The sequence below is a fragment of the Populus alba genome, chromosome 1 (assembly GCF_005239225.2).
Source record: "Populus alba chromosome 1, ASM523922v2, whole genome shotgun sequence".
Taxonomy (NCBI): domain Eukaryota; kingdom Viridiplantae; phylum Streptophyta; class Magnoliopsida; order Malpighiales; family Salicaceae; genus Populus; species Populus alba.
The window spans coordinates 35387170-35404042 of NC_133284.1; the positions used below are offsets into that span (position 1 = coordinate 35387170).

At 35.0% G+C, this 16873-nt stretch overlaps 3 protein-coding genes and 1 non-coding gene across 4 annotated transcripts; all 4 read left to right on the forward strand.

Moving 5' to 3' along the window:
- Positions 1-1151: 1151 nt before the first annotated feature.
- LOC118055244 (ubiquitin carboxyl-terminal hydrolase 2) lies at positions 1152-5580 on the forward strand. The gene is made up of 3 exons (XM_035067078.2): positions 1152-1427; positions 1856-4641; positions 4990-5580. Exons 2-3 carry the CDS (start codon positions 1862-1864, stop codon positions 5231-5233), a joined length of 3024 nt encoding a protein of 1007 aa, XP_034922969.1. The 5' UTR covers positions 1152-1427; positions 1856-1861; the 3' UTR covers positions 5234-5580.
- Positions 5581-6212: 632 nt separating this feature from the next.
- On the forward strand, positions 6213-6294 carry TRNAS-GCU (transfer RNA serine (anticodon GCU)). Its single transcript has one exon. It is a non-coding gene; the product is annotated as a tRNA-Ser (tRNA).
- Positions 6295-6514: 220 nt separating this feature from the next.
- LOC118055243 (PLASMODESMATA CALLOSE-BINDING PROTEIN 1) lies at positions 6515-8620 on the forward strand. Its single transcript, XM_035067077.2, has 3 exons — positions 6515-7065; positions 7141-7174; positions 8294-8620. The coding sequence occupies exons 1-3, from the start codon at positions 6735-6737 to the stop codon at positions 8505-8507; spliced, it is 579 nt and encodes a 192-aa protein (XP_034922968.1). The 5' UTR covers positions 6515-6734; the 3' UTR covers positions 8508-8620.
- Positions 8621-11868: 3248 nt separating this feature from the next.
- LOC118055242 (ER lumen protein-retaining receptor) lies at positions 11869-15222 on the forward strand. The gene is made up of 6 exons (XM_035067076.2): positions 11869-12130; positions 13792-14057; positions 14270-14385; positions 14635-14708; positions 14800-14863; positions 14944-15222. Exons 1-6 carry the CDS (start codon positions 12040-12042, stop codon positions 14978-14980), a joined length of 648 nt encoding a protein of 215 aa, XP_034922967.1. The 5' UTR covers positions 11869-12039; the 3' UTR covers positions 14981-15222.
- The last annotated feature ends 1651 nt before the right edge of the window (positions 15223-16873 follow it).

The window sequence follows — 16873 nt, forward strand, 5'->3', positions numbered from 1 at the left end:
TCAAATTAATTTGAATCTATCTAATATATATCATTATTTCAATGTTAAAAAATAATAAAGTTAAATTATTATTTTTTAAAAAAATTAAAATCTTTTTTTAATAGTCAATAGTAAACTAGTAAAAAATATTATAAGAAACAAGTAAAAAGTTTGAGTCAAAAACATTCTTAATATAAACAGTGTATTATCTCAATTTTTGTTTTCATTTGCATTGTTTTTTTATTGGGTCCTCCAAACTTTTTTCTTCCCCTCGCATATATATATATATATATATATATTAGTTTTGTTTTGCTTTTTATTTAACAATTATAGTTTGATTTTGAAAAATTAATCGTGGGTAAGTTATGAAATAATATTTGAAATTATGAACAATATGAGATAAAATATGTATAAAAAATTGATAAAAATACAATATAAAAAAAACATAATTTATCATGGATTATAATAGTTATCCATAATTTTTTTTTTAAAAATTATTTTTGTCACTCAATTTTTTTTAAAATTTCTTTTCTTGTCAATGGATATAAAATTTAATTTAATTTATTTAAATCAATTAAAAATCTAGGGATTCAATTTTAGCCTAAAACAAATATTCATCTCTTTTTTAATAAGAAATAATATCTTAATTTTTATTTTTTTGAATTAATTTTTAGTTGAAAATAACATATTTATTATCATTTAATAGTATATATAATTTTTATTTTATTTTATGAAATATGCATAAAAAATATTTATTTTTCAATAAAAAAATATTGATGGTTAAAAAAAGTTAACAATTACCATTTTTTAACATTGAAAAAAACATTCAATTATGCAATGTAGTGCAATTCTGCAACGCAGGGCATGAAATAAACTAGATAGTAATATTATGATAATAGCTGTTTTTTTTAAAAGAAATTTAAGAAATATATTAGAATAATATTTATTTTATTTTTAATTATACTGAAATGATAAATAAAATAAAAAATATTAATTTAAAATAGAGTAATTTATTTTTTTAAAAAAAAAACCACGTCGATAGTCTGTACTCTGTATACACAATATGTGGTAACAGAAGTACAGTATAGCTTAAATGCTTGCAATAATTGTTTTTTTTTTTTTAAAAAAAAAAAAAAAACTGTAGTCCTATTTTTTAAAGGTAAAAGTAAACCCTAGCATTCTCGATTTCCCCCCAATACCTCTGTTTTTTTCACTTTCACCCTCAACTCCTCTTGTTTTCCTGCAGCGCCAAGGCAAACACCAAGCAGCAATACAGTTTTCCTACAAGACCAAAGGTGCACCAAACACAACCCTTTCTCTTTCGTACTCTGTCTCTCTTCTTTCCAATTGGATCCCAATCAATTTTCCTCAGGAACCCCTCAATTATTTACTAAAATAAAATTTATTATTTGAATCTCTGTCCCTCGTTTTCCTCTACTGGTTTTGAGGTAAATCCCTACTTCTCTATCTGTCTTTTCTTTTCTGGGTTTTAGCTTTTAAGTTGTACTTGATTAGGCTTGGTATTATTAGCTCTTGTTTAACTTGTAATGTTTTACTCGAATAGATTCTTGCTTTGCACTGTTTAATCCAAATCCTCATCTGGGTTCTCTTCAAAATTAGGATTTTTATTAGTGGATAGTGAATTTAGATGGATGGCTGTTTTTTGCTTATTGGTTTATTTTCTTAGAGTTATCTTTTTTGTTTCTGTTCTTTGATGTTTGAAATTGTTATTCAAGTTGTCTGTGGTATGATGGATTGGTTTTATAGTGTTGTCTGGTTCAATTTGGGCTGTTGCTGACTGTTATGGTGTTGTTCTTTGAATTGTTGGTTTGTTTTGGTAGTGTTCAATGTTTTTATTTTAATGGATTGCTTTTAGGGACCAATGGGGAAAAGGGCTAATAAGAAAAAGACTCGGCCACTGCAGAAGGAGAAGCGGGTTGCTGGCCATTCTCCCAAGAGTGTGCCTCAACAAACAAATCTCAATGTTGAAGATGTTGATGGGGTTACAGTAGTGAAAGAGAGAAAATTGTGTCCTCACTTTGACAAGGGTTTTGATGCAAACAAATTGTCAGAGAAAATTAGTTCTTCAGATTCTTTTAGGTGTGAGGATTGTCGAGAAGCTGTTGGTGATAGGAAGGGGGCTAAGGGGAAGGGTAAACAAGTTAAGAAGAAAGGAAGTAGTTCGGTTGATTCAAAGTCAGAGTCGAAAGCCATTTGGGTTTGTTTAGAATGTGGGCATTTAGCATGTGGAGGAATTGGTTTGCCAACAACTTCTCAGAGCCATGCAGTTCGTCATTCCAAGCAGAACCGCCATCCTTTGGTCTTCCAATGGGAAAACCCTCAACTTCGATGGTGCTTCCCATGCAATACTCTAATTCCTGCTGAGAAAACAGGGGAAAATGACGAGAAAAAAGATGCAGTGTTTGAGGTTGTAAAGATGATCAAGGCGCAATCGTCTAAAGAGTCATCGGCAGATGTTGAGGATGTGTGGTTTGGAAGAGGCAGTATTATTAGTGAACTTAATGCGGAAGGCACCATGACAATTGGTTTAGAGGGAAGAAGTGGTCATGTGGTGAGAGGCTTGGTTAATCTTGGGAACACTTGCTTCTTTAATTCAGTCATGCAGAATCTTCTAGCTATGAACAATTTGCGTGACTACTTCTCAAGTGAAGAGGCATCTTTTGGACCTTTATCAAGTTCTTTAAAGAAGCTATTCACTGATCTAAAAGCTGAGACTGGTTTAAGGAATGTAATCAATCCGAAATCCTTTTTTGGGTCAGTCTGTTCCAAGGCTCCCCAATTTAGGGGGTATCAGCAGCAAGATAGTCATGAATTGCTGCGCTGCTTACTTGATGGGCTGTCTACTGAAGAGTTGACTGTTAGAAAGCGAAGAAATGCTTCTGAGGAAGATTGCATTCCTCCAAAACATGGTCCTACATTTGTGGATTCTGCTTTTGGGGGGCTGATTTCTAGCACTGTTTGTTGTGTAGAATGCGGGCACTCCTCAACCGTGCACGAGCCATTTCTAGATCTCTCACTTCCAGTTCCAACTAAGAAACCTCCAACTAAAAAAGTCCAACCGATCTCTCAAGCAAAGAAAACGAAGCTGCCTCCAAAGAGAGGGGGAAAGGTTCGGCCTAAGATTAACAGAAATACAGATTCAATGCCAGCTCAAAGTGTTTCAAAACCATCAGTCCAGAGTGATTCTCCATGCCAAACACAGTCAGCTGTGCCTCTCACAGAAAACGCAGTAGCTTCTTCAGATAACACTCCAGCACCAGGTTCCACTGCCCCAACCACCGCAGTCGATGTAAGTGGTGTAGTTTCACAGAATTTGGCTGCTGTTGTTGAATCTGATAGTAAGCAAGCTGCTGAGACTACAATGGAGCAAATTGCAAGTTCATGTGATGACTTTTGGATGGATTATATTGAAGCAGAAACTACATCAGAGCATGATTTTGCTAAAGAAAACAATGTTCTTGCAGCAGGTCAGCAATGTGGAGACAAAGTTAATATTCCCAATGATGACTTGACAGAGACTTGCCAGGCTTCTTTAATTGATGGGGAGCCAAATAAAAAACCAGAATCTTCTTCTGTCAATCCTTGGGAAGAGGAGGTTCCATTACAGGTTCAAAGTTCGGAAGTTCTTTTGCTTCCATACAAAGAAGAGAGCTTAACTGACAGGGAGATTATGAAAGGAGAATCTGAGGCTGCCTCATCTTTTGTGGGCTGCGGACAAGATGAAGCGGAATTTGATGGCATTGGTGACTTGTTCAATGAGCCTGAGGTTTGTGCAGCACCTGTTGCAGGGCCCTCATTAGGTAATGAGGTTGCTTTACCAAATTTTATAGCAGGAATTAGCAGTGAGTCTGATCCGGATGAAGTTGATGATTCTGATTCTCCAGTGTCTTTAGAGAGTTGTTTGGCCCATTTTATAAAGCCAGAACTTCTCTCAAATGATAATGCTTGGGAATGTGAGAACTGTTCAAATATCCTGAGAGAGCAAAGGTTGGATGCAAAGAACAAGCAATCTAAAATATCTCCAAAAGCTTCAATAAATGGAAATGTGACTCAAATACAAAGTGATTCAGTGAGTTTAGACAAGAACATCTCATGCTCCACGGAGGTCGGAAGCTTTGAGGATGGAGATGTGATCCCTAATAACCCTTGCAACTCCACACCTGAAGTCTTTGTTTCAGATAATGGCTGCTCAAATAAAAAATTCATACATGCTGAAATTGTTCAGACAGAGATGGAACCATTTATTTCTCAAAGTGAAGAAAGGAAATATGAGATGAATGTATCACATAGTTCTGGTTGCTATGAATCATGTAATCGAGAAACTTTGAGTGGTCCACCTGTTGATTCTTGTAGTGTTGATGAGACAAGCAGTACTGGATATACCATGGCTAAAGATGAGCAGACTGACTCCAACTTCTCTGGAAATTGTGAATCAGATGTAAATGAAGATGGGGACAAAACTTCAAAAAAACTGAATGTAAAGAGGGATGCAACTAAGAGGGTCCTTATTGATAAAGCACCACCTGTTCTAACGGTTCATTTGAAGAGGTTCAGTCAAGATGCTCGTGGTCGTTTAAGTAAATTGAATGGCCATGTTAACTTCCGAGATGTACTTGATCTTAGACCTTATATGGATCCCAGGTGCCTATCACTCAGAACCATCTTTGATTTGACTATAAATAATTTGATGTCATAGTCCCATTGTTTTTTCATCTCGTTGAGTATTTGTGATGTTAAGATATGCTATAAATAGAGCTATTTTTCTCATGGGGGTCTAACATATGCACTTGTTTTGGCGATCGTGTTTTCAATGGCTAAAGTGAATTTCAATGTGAATTCTAGTTACATCTCAAATGCAGGATTTGTGAGAATGAATGAGTTTCTTATGCCTGCTTTGATTCCTGAACTAAATTTTCCCCACGAACTTTGTTTTGCAATGAAAATTGTCATGTAATTAACTACAATTGTCACATCATTGAGCATTTACAGGTGTGTTGACACACCGAGTTATGTTTATCGACTGCTTGGGGTGGTGGAGCATACAGGAACAATGAGGGGAGGTCACTACATTGCATATGTCAGGGGAGATGCAAGGGGCAAAGGCAAGGCTGACAAAGAACATGGGGGTTCTGTGTGGTATTGCGCCAGTGACGCCCATGTGCAAGAGGTTTCTCTGGAAGAAGTTCTTCGTTGTGATGCTTATTTATTATTTTATGAGAAAATATCAAATTGATTTGTTTTCCATGTGATTCCTCAATTGGAGGTACACAGCAAACCCCCAAGGGGAGGGAGCGAAACAGAACTTGAGAAGAAGTGAGAGTGTACAACAACCATTACCTCATCTCCTGATACCCAATTTTTTGACATGCAATTAGCTCTAATACGTACATTATAAAATTACATCATGAGAAAATATTATTTCTCCATTTTCTTTCGTGTCCCATTGTCCAGGGACTTCTAGTTACTAGAATCTGAATGTTTTCTGGGATATTGGGCCTGGTAATTCTTTTGATTGTTTGCTGTACTATTATCAGCTTAGATATGTCTTTTCGAGGGGAAAAAAGAATCATGTTACGAGTCTCTTATCTCCCTTTCACGTCATAGCAATTTTCTATAATTTGGATTCTTTGCAATATTGGCTAAATCTTTGTAGCATGTGATGGTGTCTTCTTCTTCCCCCCTCATTGCTGGTCTAGTAGAAGGCAGTCCTCGCCTAGTTATGGATTTATATGTAATACCAATTACATTGCTATGCCTGGCTGCAAGAATTGATCAGAACTGAGGTTAGCTTCAGAGAGAGCTTGTTTTCATTGTGCCTGGAGGGAGATAAGGGCGAATGGCACAACTTGGCAGCTTTGTGAGTGGAATAAAAAAAAGTGTCATTTGTAGCTTTATTAAAAAAAAAACAACAACAACAACAAAGAATGTGAATAATTCCTCTACAAAAAGGAAAAAAAAAAAAAAAAAAAAAAGCACGATACTAATGATTTTCTGAACTCCCAATCGACCAATCATATTTTTTTAGTCTTACCAGAAAGACCAATTAGTTTTATGTAGTTGATTTTTGCCAGAGACGACATGATTTCAAGGAAATGTCTTTAAACTGCAAGGGGTCATTCGCCTACAAAACTATCACTCTATCTAGTAAAGGGATGTAATTTGTCTAAATAGTATTATTATTTAATTTACTTTCTCTTGCGTACATCAGCAAAGTCGCTTTGGCCGAGTGGTTAAGGCGTGTGCCTGCTAAGTACATGGGGTTTCCCCGCGAGAGTTCGAATCTCTCAGGCGACGAATTTTTTTTTTTTTTTTTTAATATTTGCTGGAGCCTTAAAGACCTTCATTTTGCACCTGGAGTATCTTCTAGACAAATCTTATGTATCGTTGAAACCCTTCCATCTTTCCCCTCATATGCTGGTCAGCCTTGTAATCCAAGGCAAGAAATTGTGAAATGGACTCTCTCTACCTTCGATTCTCATACCACTTTTTAGATGCATTTCATGATTGATATATTCATTTACTTACCACATTAAATTCCTTCAACAGCTAGCGTTCAAAACAAAATGTTCTTATACAAATAGACAGCAAAAAAGAAAAAGAAGCAAAAGCCCAAAAGAAGCAAAGAAAAAGCTCCCACTCTCCTCTTTCTCCATCTCTCCCTTGCTCTACAAACTAAACACACCACATATTCTCTGAACCCACCACCCTGTAACGCACTCTAGCTAGTCTCTTCCATGGCAAAAGTACTCTCTGACAAACTGTTCTCTGTCTTCTTTGCAATTCACATTCTTGGGAGTGCAGTCCTTTTGCCAGCGGTGGTAGTGGAAGCGACGTGGTGCGTGGCAAGGAGTGATGCAAGTATCCAAGCCTTGCAAACTGCACTTGACTATGCATGTGCTTCTGGTGCTGACTGTACTCCAATACAGTCCAGTGGGCTGTGTTTCTTGCCTAACACAATCCAGGCTCATGCTTCTTATGCATTCAATAGTTACTTTCAAAGGAAAGCCATGGCTCCTGGCTCTTGTGACTTCTCTGGCACTGCTAGTGCTTCAAAAAGCGATCCCAGTTGAGTCCCCCTCACTTCTTCTTTTTTTCCTCTTATATATTGTGGCTTGACTTTTCTTGGTTTTCGTGCTGTAGGTTATGGATCTTGTATGTATCCATCTTCTGTAAGGTATGAGTCATATGACCGATCTTTCTTTGGCCCTTGTTTTGCGGAATATTTTCTTTTGAATTTTATGAGTTTTTTAGTTCTTAAGATGCTCAAAATAGGGTTTTGAGTAATTTGTTGTTTAGGTTCATGAGGCATCAGTGCCTCCTAAAGCATGCCATGGTGGATGGGTGATTTCAGATTTGTGAGCAAACATAAAGGAGCAAAGAGTACTAATACAAAATCTAAGTGCCTAAAAATATAGTAAATAAATGGATTCAATCTGATAATTAAGCATAACTTCATCTTCACGTCAAGGGCTCTTTCTATTATTTAGCTACATCAGAAAAATTAGATCCATAAATAGTTTTTTGAGCATGGTACGCATTATTATGCACATTTCATTTCCTTCATGCACCTCTTGCAAGTAAGGGCGAATAGACACTGTTACCAATCCCTGGCTCTGTCAAATATTTTGACGGGACAATACTCTTCATTGTTTTGAACAGTTAGATTAGCCCTGGAGTCCAACTGTATACATTGGACAGAACCCTAGAGATAAGAGGGTGAGTCAAACACCTAGGAATAGAGTGATTCTTTCAGCTGTTAGCTGTAATTGTGCAAAATTTGTCTGCCCCATGATGCATGATTCTGTCTACAGACAGGCCAGGTTGCCCTTCATAGGGCATTGGTAACCTGCTAAGTAGTAGTTACAGTGTTCGAGAGTTTTTACTCCTGCATCTTCATTAGAGGCTGGACCATGTTTGAAAAGCTGCCAGAACTTCTGTTACATAAAGTATCTGCATCTGATGCTATGCTTAAAACTTGAATTGCTTCTGAACTCTGTGAAAGAGAAATGATGCTAAGTTAACACTAGTTAGGTAAATCGTGGAGAGTGTTTTCAAATTAGAACACTTCTAAAATCTATTTGAGAAAACAGTGCAAATGGAGAAATAATTGGGAAAATAACAGACAGTATACAATTCTGACAACTCAGGTTATCTTTTTCAAGTGAACAAACTCAATGCATGTCAGAGGACACAGCGAGTTTGTTTGGATTCTCTTGGTTCGCTATGCTGTCTTTCATTTTAGTTCAAGAAAGTTGTCCAAGTGACTAACTGCATAAATAATTTGAATCTCCAGCACTGCCGGAGGGACTGGTACCACTACAAGCACTACACCAGCCGCTAACCCCAGCTTTCAAACACCGCCATCCAGTGGTGGCACCACCGGACTGAACCCTGGAACGCCTCCACTGCTGGACAATTCTAAAGCTTCTTTAGGGTTTATGGTCACTGTAACCTTACTGCCTCTGTGCCTTTTGCTTGTTTTCTCATTCACATTCCGGCCCATGTAGTCATCCAAGCCAGAGCTGCAATATGGCGAAAGCAGAGCTGGTTGCGTTTAATTTTTTAGCTAAATACATTACCCAGAAGGAAAGACCGCTCCTAATCTGATACTAGATTTCCATTTTTTTATCCATACCAAAACCAAACCATCCAGCAAACAGCCAAACACTACAAGTACTAAGGTGGCTTGCCTGCCTGCAATGGGAGCCAGTCCATAATCTTTGTTTCCTGAATGCTACCATTAAACAGTGGCTTATATCAAGTAGAGGTGGGTTGCAACACCCAATTCTCCGGCAAATGCAGCCCTTTTAGGTATCTTCTTGCTTGAGCTGGAACTTGTATCCCACTTAAACAATTTATCTGCTCCAGCATATGATTTTCTAACCACATATTGTGATATATTAAAAACAGAACGCCAATGCAATTACAATATACTATAAGAGTTGGAATACAATGAATCTATCTATCTATCTATCCTCGAGCACCCAACTCCTAACTCGCAACCTCACATCATCGACAAGGAAATGCTTAAAGATGCGTAGGCCATTTTCTTTTCAAATTGTGGCCTTCAACATGGATCAACTCGATATATTTATGATCAGCTAGAATTGATGAGGTCTTGCACACAGGCAAAAGGAAAGAAACTAACACTTGTGTTCCAGTAAGTGCCTTCACTGAGTGTATATATATATAAACGATCATTTAAATGCTGCAAAACTGCCGTGACAGCAAGTCCTCCATCTCCACTCTCATACTTTCTGCTTCTCTATATTGGCCTTGAATGTGCTGTCCAAAGGAGGATACCAAGCAGCGACCAACCATGGAGTCACATTCCTATCAACACTATACAAATCTCATTTCAACCATGCGTAACAATCGCGGTGAAAGAAAATTTAGAGAAATATACTATGTGGCAGCTAAAAACAATTAGATAAAAAACATTACCATAAATGTTATTAAGAATATTATAATAAAAGCTAAATGATGTATGGAAATCATTATAGATTAAAAGATCTTTTATTGTGGATTATAATAATAGTTTCACTTTCAAGTTTTTATATTTTCGCAAGCGAATAAAATTTCTTTGGCCTTTCCCCATAAAAATATTCAGGATTTTTTAATTTTCAAATTCAATCAAATAACACTTTGAGCCTTAGAAAAGACAAAAAAAAAAAAAAGTTTTGCTTTTGGGGGTATTTTGATATTTTTACATGGATATTTTATATAATTAAGAGGACCATGAGGGGTGTTTTAGTATTTTTCAAGTTGTATTTTTTATTTTTTAATCAAAAAGTTGTTGGCAAGTATTCCATATGTCCCAGAGAGTAAACAACACCCGCACTATAAAGAAGGCGCGTGAGACGCTTCCAAGTGGCTAAATCTAGCCTTTCGGGGTACAAATAGATGCGTAGTCGTACCCTTTTTCATATGGTGCGGCATGTGTTAACATACCATGGTTGGATTGTTGTCAATGATCGATTGTTTGTGTTTTTTCTTTTTTCTCTCTCTTTTAACAACTAAAATGCACAATTATCCTCTCTTTATTTGTTGTTTGCTTGAGTTTAGCATAGTTACCACGCCCAAGCATCTTGGTTCTGGCAACAATTTCAGGCCCAAGCTACTTGGATCTGCAACCATGTTTGGTGTCAAACCCAGGCGCGGGTCTAACATAGCTGCTAGACTCATGTGGCCTGGGTATGGTAACCCTCTATAAGTGTATTGTGGACTGAGACACAATCCATTGAAGACTTTCATAATGGATTTTCCAAGCTCTAAGAGCTTGAGATGGGGCTAATGTTGTCTTTTCACATAAAGTTAAATTATTATTTTGCCTTTTGCTTGAAAAAATTGAAGCCCTAGTTGTGGGGGTGTTTCAATGTTTTTCATAGGTCTATTGGTCATTAAACGTTTTAAGGGGGATATGATAAACTTTTCATGATTATTTGCATAGTAAAAATATTATTCTATCCTCTAAGTTTAACAAAATTAAGACGTGTTGTCAAGGAATTTTTTGACATTTCACAAACTGTTAAATAGTTAAAATATATATTTGGCATTGGAAAAAATAAAAAAATAATCTTTGTATGTGTTATTTTTGTTCTTTCATGTTGTTTTTTATTTTTCTGTAATGATGGGGGATATTTTAGTATTTTAATATTGTTTTATTATTTTTAAATTCAAAAAGTTATGCTAAACACACGTTTACTCGGTGCTGACAAACAAGCAAAACCTAAATTACTTGGATGTCAGGCCCAAGTCGCTTAGGTCGGCATAATTGTCACCCAAAACACTTGGGTTTGTCATGGCTGCTTGATTCAGGACACTTAAAACTTTCTCTGTGCTTTTAATATTTTTTTATATTTAAAAAAAAATTAATATTGACCTGCTGCAGAGTGTGGATCAATATACTAATGTATTATACAGCGTCCACGTGAACTAAATTGAGAAAAAAATTGGAGGAACATAAGATTAAGACTTAAAGAAATTAGGCTAAGAACATGTAAGTAGGTCCATTGGAGCATCACTTAGTTTTTGATTTGGATTTGTTTGAGAGTGTGGTAGAATATATTTTTCAAAATATTTTTTGCTTAAAAATAAATTAAAAATATTTTTTATTTTTAAAATTTATTCTTGACATCAGTATATTAAAACAATCTAAAAATACTAAAAATATAATTTTAAACTAAAAATAAATTAAAAAATTTTAAAAACATGATTTGACTGTGTGAAAAAAAAAAAAAACTAAAAGAGTGTTTAAGATAGAGGTGTAGTTAGTTTTTTTTATGAGACTCATATAAAAAGTATATATTATTTATTTTTATAAGATATAATTTGTATTTTAAAAAAATTATATCTTTTTTTTAAAAAAAAAAAAACAATTACACCTCTAAACCAATCATACACTAAGAGCGTGTTTGACAGTGTGGTAGCGGTTGCTTTTCAAATAGCTTTTCGTGCCGAAATACATGCCAATAATGTTTTTTTATTTTTTAAAAATTATTTTTGACATCAGCACATCAAAACAATCCAAAACCGAACTCAATTTTAGCAAAAAAAAAAAAAATTTAAACAAAATACCATTTGGAATATAATGTCAAACGGTGTCTAAGTATGGCTTTATAAGGGTTACGTGACCATGAGGTCTATTGGCAACATATCATAATTACTGAGTTGTCGTCCATTCACGAAAGAGAAGTTACTGGAACAAAACTTCACATGCCACTTATGCGACATGTTGTCTACCAAGGAGCCTCATATCTAAGTAGGGCAAAGGCCCATCAATGTTGGGCCCATACTTGTAAGAGTCCTGGGCCCATTAAAATTATATTACCATCATTCAAGTAAGGAGAAAAAAGAAATTAAATTAGATAATAAAATAAAAGGCCAAAAAATTCTTTCTCTTGTAAGGCAATCGGAGATCTGCAAAAAACAGGAGCTGCAGCAGATCTTTGAACACAAAACATTATCCGTTTCATCCAAACAAAACCCAGAAAAAGAAAACCCCACTACTTTATATACAAATATATATAAAGAAAAATAATGAATATATTCAGATTAGTAGGGGACATGACGCATCTGGCTAGTGTCCTTGTTTTGCTCCTTAAGATCCACACCATCAAATCATGTGCTGGTATGTATTAGAAGTTTTGATTTTCCTGTTTTGGGGTGTGTTTTGGTTAATGGGTTTGTTTTAAAGTGTGTATTTTGCTATATAGTTTGCATCTTTATTGTAAACGATAAATGGGTTTCTGCTTTTTCTTCAAGATGGGTTTATATTTCGGTGAAATGGGTTATTGTAGGTGAAAGTAGTAATGGGATTTTGTTTGGTTTTATTGACTCAAAATGGGTTCATTTTTTGGTTAATAGAGAGATAAGGAGAGGAGTAGTGTGCTTGATTTGAATGCGTTTTATGAATTCTTTTGGTTATGTCTTCTGTTGGTTAGATAATATGAATAGTTTTTATCATGTTGGTGGTGTAGGTGTAGCCTTGTAGGGTATATTAGAGAGAGAATGTATTAGCATGAACTCTCGATTGCAAACAGCTTTTCCGTAGGGAATATGCTTTGAGCTTCGTAATTGAAAGAAGTTCTGTTTGTGAACTTTGTTTCCTGATGTTTATGTAATATTTAGCAAAGTTTTTGGATGATAGGACTCAGGGTTACAATGCAAGTAAAACTGTAACTAGAAACAATTGAGAAATTGTGATGACATGGGACTATGTCGTCCCCGAGTGTAATCTTAGACTGAATCTAGTAATAGCAGGGGTCGTTGAAGAAGATATGGCATATGAGATAAACAGTGAAATGAAGTGAGAGGTTTTTATTTCAATGTGAAAGAGAAAGAAGTTCATCAGATTGGAATAGCTTGAGATTTAAGAGAGGTCATTAAAATGTATTGCCATGGCTGAATTACATATTGATTCAGGTAATTGCAGTGTGGTTAGAAAGCAGTAGGGTGAAGGTGATGGTTGGAAGAAGTTTTGCTTATCAGTGATAACGTTCATTTTATTTTGCTACAGTGAGCAACAAACCTTCTTTTGATTGAATTTTGTTTTAGTCCACATTTCTAACTCCATTGTATTTCTGCACATAATTTTGCTTAGTTTTAGCGATGAAATAGCTGGTTATTGTTGGTATGTTTGTTTGGTATGTCCTCCTGTTCTCTTGTTTTCATACATAAGATTGCAAAAGATGTTAAGAAACTTCTTCCTCTTGAGGGATACATCAATTAGGAAAAATATCAGAGTTTGGCAACTGAACTATGCTTTAATTGTAGGTTGTTATGATGGAATAAATTGCTGGTTGAGGTCCATCTGACAGAACTAGCAATATGATTCGAAATGGTTATGATGGAATAAATTGCTGGTTGAGGACCATCTGACAGAACAAGCAATATGAGTTGAAATGGTTTTTCTTGCTTTCTTGTTTTCACTAGGAGTGGATGGGTTGAGTTATTAAGTCACCTACTCCCTGGAGCCATTTGCTAGCTTGATCATGATTGTGCTTGTGTGGTTAGACTGAGGAATTCTTCCAAAGAGGTTGCTTTTTATGTTGGTCATGCTTTTAAAACAGGATTTTGCAAGTAACAGTGTTTTGCCCCATGTTGTCATGCACACCCAAACACACATCTAAATTATCGTGTTGCATAATTAATAGCCAAACGAATGGGTTCGTGAGCCTTTTCATTCAACCAGACACATCCTCTTTTGACCTTTTAATAGCTCTGTGAAGTAGGAGTTCTCTCTTTCAAATTGTTAGTCATAGACTTTTGACTTTCCTGTGTTATTTGCAGGCATTTCTCTCAAGACTCAGGAACTCTATGCTCTTGTTTTTGCCACTCGCTACTTAGACATATTCACTCATTATGTCTCATTTTATAATACCGTGATGAAATTGATATTCCTGGGAAGCTCATTCTCTATTGTCTGGTATATTCGACGCCACAAGTTGGTTCGGAGATCTTATGACAAGGACCATGACACCTTTCGGCATTTATTTCTTGTGCTGCCCTGCCTAATTTTGGCCTTGCTAATACATGAAAAATTTACCTTTAGAGAGGTAACAATGTCTTTCCATCTAATTATTTGGAATGCTTCAGTTCATGTATTGTTTGTCCAAGATGTTAATAGCAATGTGATGCATGCACATATACAGACATATATACCTACATACATCTGTGTGCATGCATATGCTTTTAAGAGTGATTGGGCCTATGCTATTCTTATTGGCCGTATTGTGACTTTGATGTATCTTGAAATATGGTTCTCCAGGTAACATGGACATTCTCCTTGTATCTGGAAGCTGTTGCCATACTTCCTCAACTAGTACTGTTGCAGAGGACAAGAAATATTGACAACCTGACAGGACAATATGTCTTTCTCCTAGGGTATTTCTTATTGCATAATCTTTGTTGTTTTTATCGTAGGTCAATAAGGTATTTTAGTATGTTACAGTGGGTGTTCTTTCTTCCTTAATTTTGAATCTTGATTGCCATATTGTTGTCATATGTAAATGTCGTTTCTTTGTTTATTTTTCTTGTGTTGCTAGGAAAGCTGAGTACGTTTATAACTTCATGTTCTGCATACTTGCTGCACTTTAAAACCCCTGTTAACCTTGTTACTCTTATTTGCTGCAGCGCATACAGAGCATTGTACATATTAAACTGGGTTTATCGCTACTTTACAGAGCCACACTATGTCCATTGGATAAGTATGTCATCCTCAGTACTGTCACATGTGCATTTGGAGGCATATCCCTATAAAAAAAATTTACTCATATATCGCTATCTTTTTCATCGCAGCTTGGATATCAGGAACTGTTCAGACATTATTGTATGCTGACTTCTTCTATTATTATTTCCAGAGGTTAGTCTTTAAACTTTAGGAAAAGCTTCCAGCCTTGTGCTGATGATTATAGAAAATGACATTTTACTTTCGTGTTGCAGTTGGAAAAACAATGTGAGGCTTGAGTTACCAGCTTGAGAAAGCCGTTGGAATATGCTTTTATCGGACTAAACTAGCTATATGCATTTTGGTTGTAACTTCTATTTCCCTTGAATTTATCCTGTTTGTGGTTGCTTCAGCATGGCATTTTAAGCCGCAACATTAGTAGTTTTAGAACACAACATATATGTAGCAAAATCACTAGTAAATGACATTGAACCAAACATTCTACAATGGAAGAAAAACTGAATGCATTGATTATTATATCCATGTTTATGGAAGATTAAGCTGTCTCAATTCGACCAGAAACTCTTTGGGTCTCTTTTTGAGCTCCGAGTTGATTGCGTCATCCTGTTGTCCAGTCTCCCAGCTTCTTATTTGAGGTTCGGAATGTCAAACAGACTCAGCACTGCAAGATATAAATGGACTCCCAATTTAATACTTGAAAAATGTGGTGATCTGTTGCCAACAAGAGACCTCAAACATCTTTGAGGCATTGCTTGCTATGCAATTTGCAAGTTAAAAGTATGCATGAAGACCTGAACAGTTTTACAATAACTGTTATTTGCAAATGAATTTCAAAAAACTATTTAATAATTACCTTTCATCGTTGATAATTGGGGAAATCATGCTCACTCTATGGCTCACCGCTCCTTGAATCAACATGGGTATATCACCTTCACCATCAGTAGTGACAAAATTCCTCGAGCTCATCTTTGTTTAATCAACCCAATATAACTCCTTACTGGTCTATTAACCCGTGGTCCATTCAGTCAAATCAATTTTTTTAAATGTAAAAAAGAATGTTAAGAGCGATAGTAACCTCTCGTACCAGCTCTTTATCTAACTTAATCTTTCTAAACTATATAGAAGCTCACCCGATTTAAATTGATTAATTTTATGAATCCAAAGACAACTCAAATAATCGCTAAAAATATAATTTAATTTTTAAAAAAACTTTAAAAAAATAACTTTTTAGAAAGATATCGAGACAACAATAGATTAGATTAACTTCGATCCTTTGCGACCTGGATCATGAACTCTAATTCAGTTTAATAACTTTTTTTATAAACTTTTTTTTTTTATCTAGTTATATAATAAAAATATATTCTTGTAAAATTAAACATCAACCCTAAAATAAATATTTATTTGAGATTGTGATAACCCTATAAAAAACAAACAAAAATAAACTATACAGACTATTTCCTAACCAAATCAATATTAAAGAACAAAATTGAAAAACAAAAAAAGATAAACCATATATATATATGGTCGATGGGTAAACTTGTCAAACCTATGAATTGAGTAACCTAGGACTTGCATGTCAAACCCTATGAATCAGATTATGGACTCCACTGGATTATAATTTTTTAAAAAAACTATTTTTTATTTAACTATATAATAACAAAAATAGAATCGCAAAATCGAATACTAACTCAATATTGAGGTATTTTTTGAGATTGCAATAACCTTATAAATAGCGAAACGAAACCAATTATGAAACTGAATTCCCAATTAAACCACATGGGAGCTAACTCGACTTAAATCAATCGATTTCATGGGTTCAAATAAAACTTTTATGATCAGTAAAAACATGGGTTAGCTTTACAAAAAAACTTCAATTTTTTTTTAAATATTGAGACAACGACAGATTAGATCGACCTTAGTCTCCCCGCGACCCGAGTCATGAACTCTATTGGATTTGATGACTTTTTTTATAAATTATTTTTATTTAATTATGTGATAAAAATTGATACTTACAAAATTGAGCACCAATCTAAAAATAGACATTTATTTGAGATAATTATCATTATAGAAAGCAAACAACCATATAATCTATTTCTCAACCAATCCAATATTAAATGATAAAATAAAAATAAATTAATTAAAAACAATTAAAATACCAAAAAAAAAAAAACAATATCCGGTCGA